General features: G+C 32.6%; 1 protein-coding gene across 3 annotated transcripts in view; it reads left to right on the top strand.

Moving 5' to 3' along the window:
• Positions 1-16,122, top strand: part of LOC126879491 (calcium-transporting ATPase sarcoplasmic/endoplasmic reticulum type) — a 164,630-nt gene that overhangs the window by 137,491 nt on the left and 11,017 nt on the right. For 2 of the 3 annotated variants that reach the window (XM_050642532.1, XM_050642533.1), the window contains exon 11: positions 2,214-2,331. In XM_050642532.1, the coding sequence (XP_050498489.1) occupies positions 2,214-2,331 (118 nt within the window). Of the gene's footprint in view, positions 1-2,213; positions 11,364-16,122 lie in introns of those variants that run through there. The other variant, XM_050642531.1, reaches the window with a different exon arrangement.

Here is a 16,122-nt window from a genome sequence, read left to right as displayed (position 1 = left end):
CTTAGCTCAAAAATAATTCAATAATTATTAACTAATGGCCGTAGGCTCTCCTACTTAACGAATTTTACTTTTTAAAAATATATTTGAAATAGTTTTAATGTCCTTCTCTATGTCATATACACTCAGGTGCAAAAAAATCGATCCACTAAAAATTTGGTCATTTTTGAAGTTTCGAATTTCCTAAACCTGTTGTTGGATTTAACTGATTTTTTTTACCACGTTATAGCCTTATTCATTGACAATATCGCTGTAATAATATTGTTGCTAGACAGTCAAACTGTCATTGTATACCGGGGGTACGAATCAAACTGTGCCTTTTTCTCAAAGTTCGCATCACCCTGTGGACTATTCTAGCATTTATAAAACACTGAAATTAAAACCTAACTATAGAACCAGGTTTTCTTAACATTTTGTCTTTCGATTCATTCCCTTATATTGGATAATGAAAAAGTTAGGTACTTTAACAACTGGCCATGTTCGTCATCAGTACAGGGTTTTTTTTTTGAAATAAGTGCGGCAAACTTTAAGGGGTAATTTTACACATGAAAATAATGACAGTTTGCTTAATAATCATATGTCCGCAAACGCTTCGTTTCCGAGATACGGGATGTTCAATATTTTTTTACAAACTGACAATTTATTTAATGCTTTAAAACCAGTTGAGATATGCAAATCAAATTTGGTGGCTTTTAAGACGTAGTTATTGCACATTTTTTGACATACAATTAAGAATTTTATATTCACCATTGGCGTGCGTACGAGTAATATTATGGGTCATATTGCCCGTTTCCGCGCCAATGATGAATATAAAATTCTTAATTGTATGTCAAAAAATGTGCAATAACTACGTCTTAAAACCCACCAAAAGACATCGCACACATCTTATGGAAAATATAATGTCACTCAAATTCAATAAAATTTATACGAATAGATTCGTTTTAAATTAACGGTAAATTCTTATCATTGCGCCAACTCTTAATTATGATTAATTACGGCGCAAATTGCAATTAAAGTTTATGGAAATCACATTTTTGGAGTCTATAAACGTGTCAGTTATAATCACTATTGCTCTGGGTGCTATTCAAAACAGCTTAAACCCCGCTGGGCCTAAGCGGATTAGTGAAACTATTATAATAAGATGCTTAATAGTCCGAGAAGATTTATGAAGTTACCGATAATCTGGGTATTTTAAAATATTTTTTCTCTCTCTAATTTATGTACCTACCCATTTGATTTCAGATTGATTTATATCAATTTGACCGTTAATAAGATAAGATATTGACCGTTAATTTGAAACGAATCTATTCATATAAATTTTATTGAATTTGAGTGACATTATATTTTCCATAAGATGTGTGCGATGTCCTTTGATTTGCATCAAACATTTGATTTAATTTGCATTTACATTTGAACATCCCGTATCTCGGAATACGTTTGCGGACATTATGAATATAAAGCAAATTGTGATTATTTTCTCATGTAAAATTACCCCCTAAAGTTTGTCACACTTATTTAGAAACACCCTGTACTGATGACGAACAGTTGTTAAAGTACCTAACTTTTTCATTATCCAATATAAGCGAATGAATCAAAAGACAAAATGTTAAGAAAACCTGGGGCTATAGTTAGGTTTTAATTTCAGTATTTTATAAATGCTAGAATAGCCCACAGGGTGATGCGAACTTTGAGAAAAAGGCACAGTTTGATTCGTACACCCGGTATACAATGACAGTTTGACTGTCTAGCAACAATATTATTACAGCGATATTGTCCATGAATAAGGCTATAACATGGTAAAAAAATCAGTTAAATCCAACAACAGGTTTAGGAAATTCGAAACTTAAAAAATGACCAAATTTTTAGTGGATCGATTTTTTTGAACCTGAGTATATGTCATTTTCAAGTTTCTGAAGACTTCAGTTTTCAGAACATGCCACATATGCAAAAAATGCATTTTGCTTATTATATTCTGGTCTCTAATTATGATTTCTAGTAATACTTCGAAGTAATTTGTGCAAAAAGCTACGTTTATATTGTTCCCACCCAAATGTGATCATTTTAAAAAAGGTTGCGCCTAGTTAAATGTATGTTCTACATTATTTGGATATATTCCATCACATATCGACTCAAGCACCAACCCGTTCAAACTTACTGGTTAAAGGAGCTATATTTTCTTTACCCCAACTCATTATAATTTCAACAATTTGTTCTAGGTTGTATTCCAAGTGTGCCCATTGACTGTAGAAGAATGGATGACGGTGATGAAGTTCTCAATTCCAGTAGTATTACTTGACGAAACGCTGAAGTTCGTTGCCAGAAAAATCACAGACGGTGAGAGCTACATATACACTGTGCATTGGATGGTACTAATGTGGGCTGTGTTCTTTGGCTTTTTGCGTGTGTGCCCCATTTAAAAAAATGAACCACTATCGTGCGGTTCGCGAGATACTGCCTCACCAAGACGAGGACAGGCCTTAGTGCGTAAACGGGTGCTTTAAGCAAATTCTACAATGACAAACTACAAACAGATAAACAGTCGTTTTCTCTACCACGTTGTTTATCAATAAAAATACATATTTTGATGGGTATCTTTCATGATTAAAATAAATTGTTTATCTTATTGGCACAGAAATCAAAATTTAAGGGATTTTTGGATTTTTAGGGGTACGATGAAATTAGTTTCTTAAAATATTATGTCTAAACGATTTTCCTATTTGATGTGAATGTTTATAGCTATTCTTTTTCTGATAACCTTTCTAATTATATTGCAATAAATAAATAAAATAGGTTCTCTAGGTATTAGTTATCTACGAGTGAGACACAGCTAAGATTTTTAACGTAACTTCCTATGAATGCTGTTCGTTGAAAAAATAATGGATGACTGATGGAATGACTGTAAACCTACTCTCTTTATATTAAAACAGTTATACAAAATATATATTTTAGATTATCTGTATATACCAGTTTTTAATTACTTTTTAAATCACATTTTATCTTCCTTAACATTGAAATGTACAAAAGTAGACGTGGATATTTGAATTATGAAAGATAAACCGAAAAATATTGTAATATTCAAATTATTTAATCAATATCATTTACTAGATCTGAAGTGCCTTTTCTCTAAGGTTTAGTTCCCGGATTATAGCATTTTTTAAATTAATTTATTTGTATCAAAGTATAAATATATTAGATAACTTTAGTTTGTAAAGGTTTTATTTTTTGGATTGGGTAAATACACGTTCTAGCTGGTTTCGATTCGAAAACCGGCTATCACATTAGAATAGACATCAAACCTTTCTATTTAGTTTGGCTACATTTCATGTATTTTCCATCATTTTCTACACAAATTAATTCACTGAATGTTATCTGTTTCTTTCTCATTCGGTTTGGCCTCTTTAGATGATTTCAGAGATCGTATTTGTAAGTTACGTTTAGTTATTTAATTAACCATTTTTTAAATGTACAGGTGGTAACGTTACGAAGTATAACCCAAAATAGAAAATAAAAGATCAACTGTCACCCGTTCTTACACACTAAAATGCAAGTCTAACCATAGCTAGTGTTCCTTCTAGTGTCAATGAGAAGCTAAGACAAGAACAAAAATATCAAGACAATACATATTCCTAACATAGTCTTGTATTTAGTACAATACGTTAATCAAATTAAAACAAGAAAGAAGTTATAATTTTAAAATATATCATTTAGTGCCTTTCTGACAATTAAATGGCGTGGCTTTGTTAATAATCAAGTTGTCTTGATATTTTTTCCAACAAAATTTAGTGAGTTCTTCGAATATGCGAAAAGGCAAGTCGTGTGGCCTCTACAGTGTGTTGTGATCTTTAGGAGAAATTTTAAAGTAGGACTCGAAAAGTGCTGCATGGTTTATTGCAACAAATTAAATAACAAACGCAACAAGACTGACTTTATTGTTCAGCAACGAAAGCGTGTCAAGTAACGAGAATTTATCTCGATTCGTGATTGATATGGACAGCTTATAACGTTTTCACTACAGAATTATTCAAACTGATATAAAAACTTTAATACTTCATGTTAATTGTTTTATTATATTATTGTCGGCCCGGTAAGTACTTAGCCTACAAAAGAAAAACGAACATTTTGTGAAAGTGGCGATTTATTTTTCTATGGCTTCTAATTCGACTTAAATTTCTGCCCGGCAAGTGACTTTTTCGTGTTTGTAAAAAAAGGAGTCATACGGGGCAAAATCTGGACAATAAGTTGGATGCGGCAGCCGTTCGTAGTCAATTCGACCAATTTCGCCATGACGACGACGTAGGTGTGAGCCGATGTGTTGCCATGAGGTTTGTTCCAACAAACAGTTTTTGTACGGGCCAGAAATCGTCACGAAACTACTTGTACCGTTTTTATGCGCATGTTGTCAGGAAATTCACTAGACGATCACATTTTTTGTTGGAACAATCGGAAGGACGATGCGATATTAGATCATTGTTTTGTTGAAACGTATTTTGTTTACTGCGCAGGAGCGTGATCGTTACATGACGGTTTTTCGTTGTGTTGGAACAAACCTACGATGAAATAGGCCTTTGTTCTCTGCCAATTCGGCCGTTTTTTGTGCAATTCGGCGCCCAGGCAGCCCATAATTCGGCATAATAGAGCTCTGTGACCGTTTTGTCCTTCTCCTTTTGTCAAGAGGTTGGAACAGCACTCCAAAAGACGCACTTGTTTTTAACTTGATTTTAGCTGCCTCTAAAGTAGTTTGACCTCCAGCTGTAATCTTTTTGTTGTTCCTCGTCTACATGAGCTTTTTCATTTTTTATCTGTTTTAAGGCAATTTTAACTTCCTCGGAGTAATTTTATATTCACCATTGGCGCCCGTACAGGTAATGGTCTGAATTTTTTAAAGAAAAAAAATAGTTCACCACTGAGAAACGTCAAATTAAAAATCATTTTTGAATTCCTCGTTCAATTTACGACAAAAAATCATTCTTGTCGTTTTTTCATATGCGGCGCCGTTTTTATACAAAAAAATAAAACATCTTAAGGCTTACAAATTATCCGAGGTAGATTCCATATACATAGAAACTTATTTCAAATACTTTGTAAACGTTAAGATATTTTATTTTTTTGCATAAAACGGCGCCTCATATGAAAAAAAAGACAAAAACGATTTTTTGTCGTAAGTTAAACGAGGAATTCAAAAATGATTGTTAATTTGATATATCTCAGTGGCGTACTATTTTTTTCTTTAAAAAATTCGGGCCATTACCCGTACGCGCGCCAATGGTGAATATAAAATTACTCTGTCGCCTTTAAAGGAGGTAATTTTGAACATTTGTTGTAGCCTTGCACATAGTTAAAATCTTTTTAGAAATATTTTCTGTTATTGCTCTAGTTTGGCATTATTATATTGGAGAGTTCTTGATAATGTATCACGAAATGAAAAATACGCGCGAAGATGTTTTATTTTTTTTGCATAAAAACGGTGCACCATATGAAAAAAGACAAGAAAGGTTCTTTATCATAAATTAAACGTGGAATACAAAAATAATTTTTAATTTGAAATATCTCAGTGGCGTACTATTTTTTTCTTTAAAGAAATTCAGACCATTACCCGTAGGCGCGCCAATGATAAATATAAAGTTGTTATTTGTTTGCCAAAAAATGCGCAATAACTACCTCTTGAAACCCACCAAATTTAATTTTCATAGCTTAAAAGGTCTTAGAGCAATAAAAAAATTCGCAGTTTGAAAAAAAATACAACACCCCGTACCTTGGAAAGAAGCATTTGCGGACATACGTTTATAGAGCAAACTGTCATTATTTTTACATGTAGAATTACCCCTTAAAGTTTTTCATACTTACTTACTAACACCCTGTATATGATAGTAAATTTATCTTGCGAAAGTGGCGCCATCATACGTTGAAACTAAGTACTTATCGGACTGCCCTCATGTATCCAAAAAAACACATGTTATAGAAACATGGTAGACAAATCTAAAGTTTTCGAGCTAGGAAGATATCTTAATTCATTATGTAGATTTAGGAAATGGGAAAACAGAAAACAAAAAGGGTACTAACTCCCTAAAATTTTGAATAAACAATGTAGTTTAAAGAAAATAGCTTAAGTATTAATATCGCAGTTTTCTCCATTATTCTCATTATGCATATAATATGTTTCAGTTCCATGTTCCACATTCTTATTATTTAATAACACATGGAAATTTAGAATAATATAAGGCAGAACAAAACTAATAGTGATATACTAAATGAAAAGACATATAAGTACGTGATTTTATTCTGCCCTTTTCAGTGACTATTCATGTTTTTGCATAGTATAAAAATATTTTCAAGAAACATATAGCCTCATCTCTTAAACAGTTAGGAATAGATATAAATCTAAACTAGACCTAGAGAATGTTAGACGAAGAACTAGATGATATTGTTACAACATCTAGTATAGGAAGAAAAAATAGCATCATGCTCTTGTATGATTAAATTAAGTACGGAATTTCGTCGCATTAATAGAAAATGAAAAGTACATACAGTCTGTACAATATAGATACCGTTGCATGTCATTATCTACGTCAGAGATCTAAGTTGACATTGTTGCCCAATTACAAAAAATTCTTGAATTCATTTTAAATCGAATATATCACATAATTATTGCGGAAGTGGATTATACAACAAAACATATTAATATTTCAATGTAAATAAATAAAAATATTAGAAATAGAAAACAAGAATTAAGTTATAATCTTACGTTAAAGTAAATAATAAAAACAATAAATATAATAAAACAAATACTTATGGTAAAGAATAAAAACAAATCTGAAGTGTCAATACCGCAACTGTCAAATAAATGTTACCAATTTATGCCAAAATATCTCCTTTGTGCGAATTCAGTTAGAGTGTAATCCGAACAAATGTGCTTTATTAAAACGCTTTATATTTCACTTATACAAATTAAATGAAACAAGTTAGGGTATGTTTACATCAATAGAAATCTTCCAACATTATTCTCTACGCGTATATAATAAAATATATCTGGTGGCTGTAAATCCAGTGTACTCGGCTAAACGATTCCAAAATGGAACATATCTACCACTTAAAATATTTCGTGTTGGTATCATGTGACGTCACGTGCTGTGACGCGGATGACGTGCAACGGTATCTATATTGTACGGACTGTACATTGTTTGTTCTTTGTGGTATACGCCAAGAAAAAAAATAATACCATCTACGATTAGTAATTTTTAGCTTATAACAGTTTGAATAGTTCTATCGGTTTTTAATATGAGGAAAAGTTGTGGATAAAAGGTAAATTTGAATTCGCTTGTTGAAATGTGTGGACGAGTTGTAATTTGTGCAAATGGGCGGTAATTTAAAAAGAAAAAAATAAACGATTCCTCATAATATATTTGGACACTGTTTCAATTTTTTTTCGATAGTTTTCGACTTGATATTTCTTGTAGTGATTTTTTAGAAAAAAAAAACAACTTTTTGATATTTATATATTGGGAGAAGCAAAAACGTTGAGTGTTTTTTATAATTTGTACTCCAGTATTTGTTGTTATACCTCAGTTGTATAATATAGATTTAAAAGTATTCTAAATTTTTGAAATAATAAAAATGAATTCAAAATTATATCCAGTACACTACAAACAACATCTATTACAGGAAGTGTTAATAATTGGTATTGAGACATGTTTTAATGATAAGGGATCATTTCTAAAGGTGCTTTGCGATTTCGCAGATTGTTTTTGTTTGGAAAGGAAAAACATGGTCAGACCCTCATAGCGAGACATTTGAAGCTCTTCACATTTTGTTTGAGCAGGTATACGACGTCTTATATGCCTTTTGAGAAGGCTCCATATATGTTCAATAGGATTAAGGTCTGGACTTTGAGCTGGCCAGTCCAGTTTTGGAATACCAATATCTTCAAGATACTATGTTACAATCCTTGCCATGGCGAAGACGACATTCGTATATGAAAAGAAATCCTTGCCCAAAACATTACTGAGCCATCACCAAAAAAAGCCAGGTGTGACCGAGTGCATGCAGCTTAACGTTCTTCAGTGCTTCTGTAGACCTTATTTCGACCATCTGTACCATACATTGATATTCTACACTCATCCATAAACAATACTTTTTCCAATCATCTGTTGCCCAATTGACGTGTTCATAGGCAAATGCAAGTCTGCGTCTTTTGTGAGTAGTAGTAAGTAATGGATCTGTTGCTGAATTGTAAGCTGTCAGACCCTGTTCCAAAACCTTCGCCCAACAGCAGAAACACTGATTACTGGTCCTTGGGCTTACTGAATATGGCTTTGGAACATTCTAACAGTTTGCGTCTGGTCTCACAATGTAGCAATAGGGAGAACGCTATCCTTCCTGACTGTTCTATTTTTTTGGCACCTATACCGGGTCGCCATGGATGAGATCTGGTCTCACGAAATCGTTGGTAACTCCTCTGCACACTTGAACGACTAACACTCAATAGTCTTGCCACGTTCATTGCACTGGCTTCATTTTCCCGCAATGTAACAATCTGAACAGACTTTTGATATTTTTCCATCGTTATTAAGAAATACATTTCACTGTAAGGAGGCCAGTGTAATACTCAGATATCTCAGAAGCTCTTTAGAACACTACAAGAGTAATTCTCACAATAATCAATTCAGCGAAGCTTCGTTGATTCGTTGTGAGAATTATGTTAATGAGTTATGAGTATGAGATAGCAAAACAAATTAGAAGAAAATAAAGAAATACATATACATATAAAAAATATATAAAATTTACTAAATTTTGTGGAAGCTCAGTTTAGAATTGAAGTAGTTAAACTATTGCTCAGGAATCCGTAAGGAAGCACAGTTAATTATCAAATAATTAAATCTGAAACATACTGAAAGGGCAAGGAGTAGTAGAAGATAGACTGTAGAAATCGAAACACACAAAATATAAAATAAATAAAAAATGGATTTTATGATGCTTTTTGGAACATACTATTATGTTTAATATGAGATTTTTTGAACATTGACCTAATAAAATGGAGTATTAAATTTTTTGGTAATATATAATTAAATCGAGATACGCTGGGTTTTACTGATGGTGATATTTTCTAGTAGAGGAGTTGATACGTCCATATATATACTAGATTTTAGTCTAGATAAAACTTAGGGATGTATATTATATGATAAAAAGTAGTGAATAGTACTTATATGATCGAGAAAATTGGAACAGTGTCCAGTGGCCCTAGCTTTAGTTTTTAAAAACCTCGATGATTAAAACAAAAGAAAATCGTTAGATAAAAATAGTTATTCTTAATTACGTAAATATTGGCTCATCGTATTAGATTCGTATTATATTCTAAAAAATAATTTTAGTTTTTAGTCATCGAGATTTGTAGTAAATCATAAAATTTTTTACCTTTTTGTAATATAGTCTAGATTAATTTTGTGATTTACGTCTCCTGTGAATATTTTTGACAAAATGGTTTTCTGGAATTAATTTATTTATATAGCAGTTACATACTTTTTAAAACAACTGTATTTAATGTACAGACATAGTTTTTTGCCCAGATATTTTTACTTTGTTTTATTGGGGCTATATTTTATGCAGAATCAATCAAAAAGTTTACTATACAGTATTGGGAAATTTTTTTCGGAACATAGGCACTTTCAATGCCATAAGTTAGATTCTTGATTTGCAATTAACCAGTGTAAATCGTCCTATTAGAGGTAAAACTCACTAACTACACCTTTCAGAAAGTGGAAAAAAATCGATTTAAAGGTACAAATTGTTTTTTAAATTCACCTGACTTGAATATTGGAATTTTTTTAATGCAACTTTAAAGAATAAATAAAAACAGATATTTTAAGCCATATTTTGTCACAGGAGCTATGATACAATCAATATTCGATCAATTTTTGTAATTAATGAGTTTTTCCTTGAACACAATGATTACGTTAATGAATTTGTCTTCATAAAATTTCGCTGACTTATAACAAACGAACTATCAAAAATAACAGTCTATTATTTAAAAAATAAACAAGTTTCGTTCTTCGAAAATAAATGCAATTCTGTCGGCATTTGTGACAGCCACAAAAGTCGCCTGCTTAATTGCAAAATATATTATGTTACCCTTTATGTAAGCTATCACGGTTACAAAGAAATTTAATCTCATATTTCTTTAATCAATCGCCGAACAGATAATGCACACAAATATAATGTACAGTTTGTACACTTTCAACAATACAATGTAACACACAAGTCGCCTGCTTAATCGCAAAATAGATTATGTTATCTAATGTATTGTTTGAAAAATTACTAAGTACCGATTCGGCATTCCAGATTGTAAGGAAAAATTCACTAAGTGCAATAATAAGTTCTAATGAGTTTTACCCTGAACCCGAAATTCACAATCCATATTGGAACGAAAAATTCACTAAGTGCAATAATACGTTTTAATGAGTTTTGCCCTGAAACCGAAATTCACAATAACGCACTTAGTGAATTGTACCATAAATTATCTCGGCAATTAGAAGGGTTAGGGTCCCAGGTGACTTCTCCAGAGCGGGGTAGTACCGTATTGAGTTCAAATTGATGAAAATGTCAATCTTGAAAAAGTGCACTTAGTGAGTTTTACTTCTAATAGGACGAAATTTCAAGACAACGTCGCAAAGTTTCATATTTAATTTATTTGTTTGACTGCACTGAACTGAGGTGCCCCATCGGATTGTATCGTTTGCTTGCGAAGACACGCGAAGGTGCGATAGCCAGTGGTAAAGGGATTACAGTCGAACAAAAGAATTAATTTTAAAACATCGCGACGTTATATCGAAATTTACACTGGTTAATTGCAAATCAGAGGTCTCAGTGCGGTGCTGTCGAACAAATTAATTAAACATGAAACATCACGACGTCTTGAAATTTACACTGGTTTTAATTGCAAATCAAGGATCAAACTTATTGCATTGAAAGCGCATATGTTCCGAAAAAAGATTTTCATACCTGTATAGTCGATATGATTCAATTTTACATATTTTATTAATATTAATTTTCAATTGATTATAACAATTAGTTGATCGTAACTGAAATTTTTGATAAATTTTGCATGAGTATGGCGCCATAAGGCAGAATATGGAACTATTTAACAGTCTCAATTGTTTATAGTGTGTCAAAATAACATTATCGCTTTGACAGCCATACTGACGCTTAGTGTGTATAGAATAGTGAGATTGTTAAATAGGATTTCTGCGATTAACAGCAAGTGCAACATTTGTGACATAACCATCATCACTTGCTCGTTTCATTCAATATTATCTACATTATGTGTAAATATTGTAATGGGCCGTGTTGAATTTCAATAAAAAAGAATACCTATAGTGTGGATTTTCTTTTTTGTGATTGTCTTTTAACCCAATCGTACAAATTTCTGGGTAAATGGTTTCTAATAGCTAAAATAGTGTAAACAACTGTCAGAAATGCTCTATCAGACTTTGCATCTAAACAAAATGTGCGTGGAATAGGCTGCTCAGTAAGTTTTGCGAATTGATAAGAAAAACACAATTTTATGATTTGAAATACACTTTATGAATCCCATCTCTGGAGTGAAAATTTGGAAGGACTGCTTTTTTTAGGTATTGAAACACATGGAAGTCGCTAGGGTCCAAATCTGTTGAATACATTGGATGCTCCAATAATTCGAACTAACTCGTGAATTTTAGCCGTTGTCAAAATGTCCATACGACACGGTGCATTGTACTGATAAAAAATAATTTTTTTTCTTGTGCAAACCGGGTTTTTTTCACGAATTTTTCTCTGTCTGCCGGTCTAAAAGTTTATTCAGAATTTATGGTTTTACCAGTTTGCAAGTAATTCACAAACATAATTCCTTTCACATCTCAAAAAACTGATGCTAACACCTTCTTGGTCGATTTCTGGATACGCACTCGTTTCGGGGCCGAGGAACTATTATTATACCGCTCTTTATCTACTTGTTTTGATTCAGGATCATGGTAATATACTTATGTCTCATCCATAGTGATGAATCGACGCACAAAATCCACTTTATCTCATTTGAATGTGTTTTGTTCCATTGTTAGCGAATGCTGCACCAATTGTGAACACAGCTTTCTGAAACCCAATACTTCAGTAAAAACATTGCTTAACTGTCTAATGAGATGAGTAGGGCTTCTTTTAATTCTCTTTTAGTCACTCGACGATTTTCCAATACGATATCCTATATTTTTTCTAGGATTTCTGGCGTTGTTGCTGTTTTTGGACGCCCTTGATAGTCCAAGAGGCAGCGCTGAAAAACTAAAAAAATTACTAAAGCTAGATTTTTCACAGTTAATTACTGTGATTGTGTAGAGAAACATACTGCGGTCGGTCAAGTGAAACGTAGAACAGGGGTTACTGAGAGGGTATCAAAGTTGCTTTCCTACGAAGGTAATTAAATCCATTTACTAAAAATGAAAATCCTGCCGAAAATCAGTACACACATTCTAAATTAAATATAAATAAGTTATTGTAGTCGGTCAGCTGTATGACGGGACAGTGCCGGTCGGTCGGCCCCAATGAATGTACAGGGTTATTCACTATATTTTGACCCCCTTGTAAACTGCTTTATTTACAGAATTAGAAAAAAATGTAAAATACAAAAGTTATTCGATTTTTAAATTATGATTTTTTGACATATATATCACACTAGTGACGTCATCCATTTGGGCGTGATGACGTAATCGACTTTAAATGGGAATAGGGGTCGAGTGCTAGCTCATTTGAAAGATTATTCAGTTCCCTATTCAGTAATATAAACATTAACATGATTAATTATACACGGTGTCCAAATTTTTTTTTAAATTGAATTAATTGTTTAATTAATAATTCAAAAATTCTTTTGGACACCCTGTATAAATATAATGATCTTAATGTTTATAGTACTGTATAGAGTATAGAGAATTGAATAACCTTTCAAATGAGCGAGCACACGACTCCTAATCTCATTTAAAAAAAATAGTCGATTACGTCATCACACCCAGATGAATGACGTCACTAGTACGATTTTGTATTTTACGTTTTTTTCTAATTCTGTAAATAAAGCAGTTTACAAGGGGGTCAAAATATAGTGAATAACCCTGTACATTCATTGGGGCCGACCGACCGGCTCTGTCCCGTCATACAGCTGACCGTCTATACTAACTTTTATTTATATTCAATTTAGAATGTGTGTACTGATTTTCAGCCTGAGTAAATGGATTTAATTACCTTCGTAGGAAAGCAACTTTGATACCCTCTCAGTAACCCCTGTTCTACGTTTCGCTTGACCGACCGCAGTATGTTTCTCTACACAATCACAGTAATTAACTGTGAAAAATTTAGCTTTAGTAAATTCAAAGAGATTTTTCAGCGCTGCCTCTCCGTCTATGACGTGGATCCTCTTCTAAGTAGGCTTGTAGGACCACATATAAATTCAACAACCCATCTTTCGACTGTACTAATCGAAGGCGAAGAGTCCTTACACACTTAAACATTCATTCATAAATTTCCTTTGCTTTTAAATCTTCCAAAAATAAAAATTACTATGGCATGTCAATACTAAAGTGCTTGTAAACAAAGAATCAATTGACGGATAGAAATGAAACTTCACATTGGTTCACATGTAGAGGGTACCTGGTAGTAGCTCTTGTCGAATCACTTTGATTTCGATTGTTTCTTTTACATAATTTAGAATCTATTATTTGCAATTTTTTGTACAGTTATTTATAGTCTATATTATGTGTTAAATATGCCTCTAGTATATTACGATTCTAGAATTTTGTTCTTAACAATCTTTTCTTATAATTTTTGTTGGTATAGATATTGGGTGGATTTCGAAATTAGTCCTTTCATTTTCGTTTGTATGGGTGTGATACTGTGGTTTATTGTATTTTGTGTTTATCCTCATTTTACATAACAGGGGACTGTGACGCTTCCTATATCCGCTGACTTAAGACAACTTATAGCAATTACTTTTGATGGGTGTATTCTTCTATTTGTTCGACTATGTATTGCCAATCTTTAGCTTAGGATGTTCATGAATGCTTACTTCTTGTTTTGATCTTTAAATTTTTTCTTTGGTTCCGGATTGAGTGGTTGTCTCTTTGAGCGTTAAAATTCTGCAGTATTGTCTTTTTTCTATGACATTCCTTCCATTATTATCTTGATTGAGTGATCCTTTGCTATTATATATCATCATTCTCGGCGTATTCTACGGATTATGATGCAACCTCCCTTACATAGCCGTTCTTCATTACTGCTCACGATTCTTAAACTATAGTCATAGTCCCGTTAGGCATATCTGCTCAGATGTCATTCTTTGACTATTCAATTCTTTAAAACCTGACTAGTATAATTCATGCATAAATATATCCAAAAATTAAGCTTTTGTGTGTTATATTATGTTAGTAAGACGTACCGGGTGGCCAACTAAGAACGGCCGTCGGCTATATCTCAGAAACGGATTATGTCAGAGCTTCGGGATAAAAAATTTTATGACAAAAGTGACCTCGAGAAAAGCCTGGAAATTATTTTTAGAATTGTAGGTCTACCGCTAGATGGCGCAATTTAAACAGAAAAATTTAAAAAGGAAAATTTGACAAAATTTTACCAATTAACAGGCATTCAAAATACGATCATCTTATTCTTCATAAAATTATGCGTATATTTTGTAATACAAGTTTTGGTCAATCTTTTAAAATAAGAGGTAGGGGAGAGTGGGAACCTTGTTACGGAAAAGTGCTTGTAAGTCCGGTTCTGCTTAACCGATCTTTACAAATTTGGTCTTGTTGTAAACAGCTCTTTACTGGCAATGTAGGAGTTATAATGTCGAAGCAACCTAATATGTTTGGTACCTGCTAGAGGGCGCTATTTAATTTTTATTTTAAATCTAGTTTTCCTTGAAAAATATTAAATAGAAACATACCGTTTTATTATCAGATTATAAAAGAAGAATAAATTAGCAATAAAATACCGAAAACAGCATGTCGATATCTTCTTCCAATCCGGAGATATCTTAAAAAACGTGTTAAATGGGAGAAACTTTTATGCTTAACTTAACAGTAGTTATAAACCCACTAACTTAACTAATAATTGCATAGGTCTTACAAATTACATTAATTTACAATAACAATACATTGTAAATCATAAATTATAAAAAAAAATGCTCAGATACAATTGGCTTTTAACTACATAAATTAAAATTTATACTTACCTACTACCAATAATACACAAACTAAGTACCTAAGTAAATTCCAAAATAGTAATTACTGAGAAAAAACTAAGACTAATGGCGCCCAAGGTGCTCAAAATGTTGTCCATCATTTGCAATACAAGACAAAAGTCTCCGACGAGTGGATAAAACGGAAGCTTCAATTTCTGCTACTGGGATGCTTTGTATTGCATCTCGTATTCTTTGAATCATATTATCCCTTGTCGTAGGTCTATTAATAAAAACTATCTCTTTTATTCTTCCCCACAAATAAAAATCCAAACACGTTAGGTCGGGGGACCTTGCTGGCCAAGCAAATAGGCTTCCACGTCCTATCCACCTATCAGGATAGGTTTGGTCTAAGAAATTCCGAACACCTCTATAGTAATGTGCTGGGCACCCATCATGCTGAAAAATCATGTCTCGACGAGTTGCTAATGGTACGTCTTCTAAAAGTAGTGGCAATTGGTTCATTAGAAAATCTAAATAATTTTCTCCATTCAAATTTTCATTAAAAAAATATGGTCCAATTATTTGTCCACCTAGAATACCGCACCATACATTAACAGACCAACGACCCTGATGCCGAACCTCCTGCATCCAATGGGGATTCGTTTCAGACCAGTAATGCATATTATGGCGATTTACATGGCCATCACTACGAAATGTAGCCTCATCTGACCACATAATACTTGAAAGTAATTCGGGGTTGTCGTCTATCATATTTAGTAGCCAGTTACAATAATCCAGCCTGGTATCGAAATCTTCAGCATTTAAATGTTGGTGTAGGACAAGGTGATATGGATGCAATCTAAAATAGTAAATTTTGAGATAATTAAAATTTTGCAAAATGTGGAAAATATAAATATTTACAAACTATCATTCAAATATTG

This window comes from Diabrotica virgifera, chromosome 2, assembly GCF_917563875.1.
Source record: "Diabrotica virgifera virgifera chromosome 2, PGI_DIABVI_V3a".
Lineage (NCBI taxonomy): Eukaryota > Metazoa > Arthropoda > Insecta > Coleoptera > Chrysomelidae > Diabrotica > Diabrotica virgifera.
Note: the sequence above shows the minus strand (reverse complement) of the source record. Positions and strands in the feature narration are given on the sequence as shown.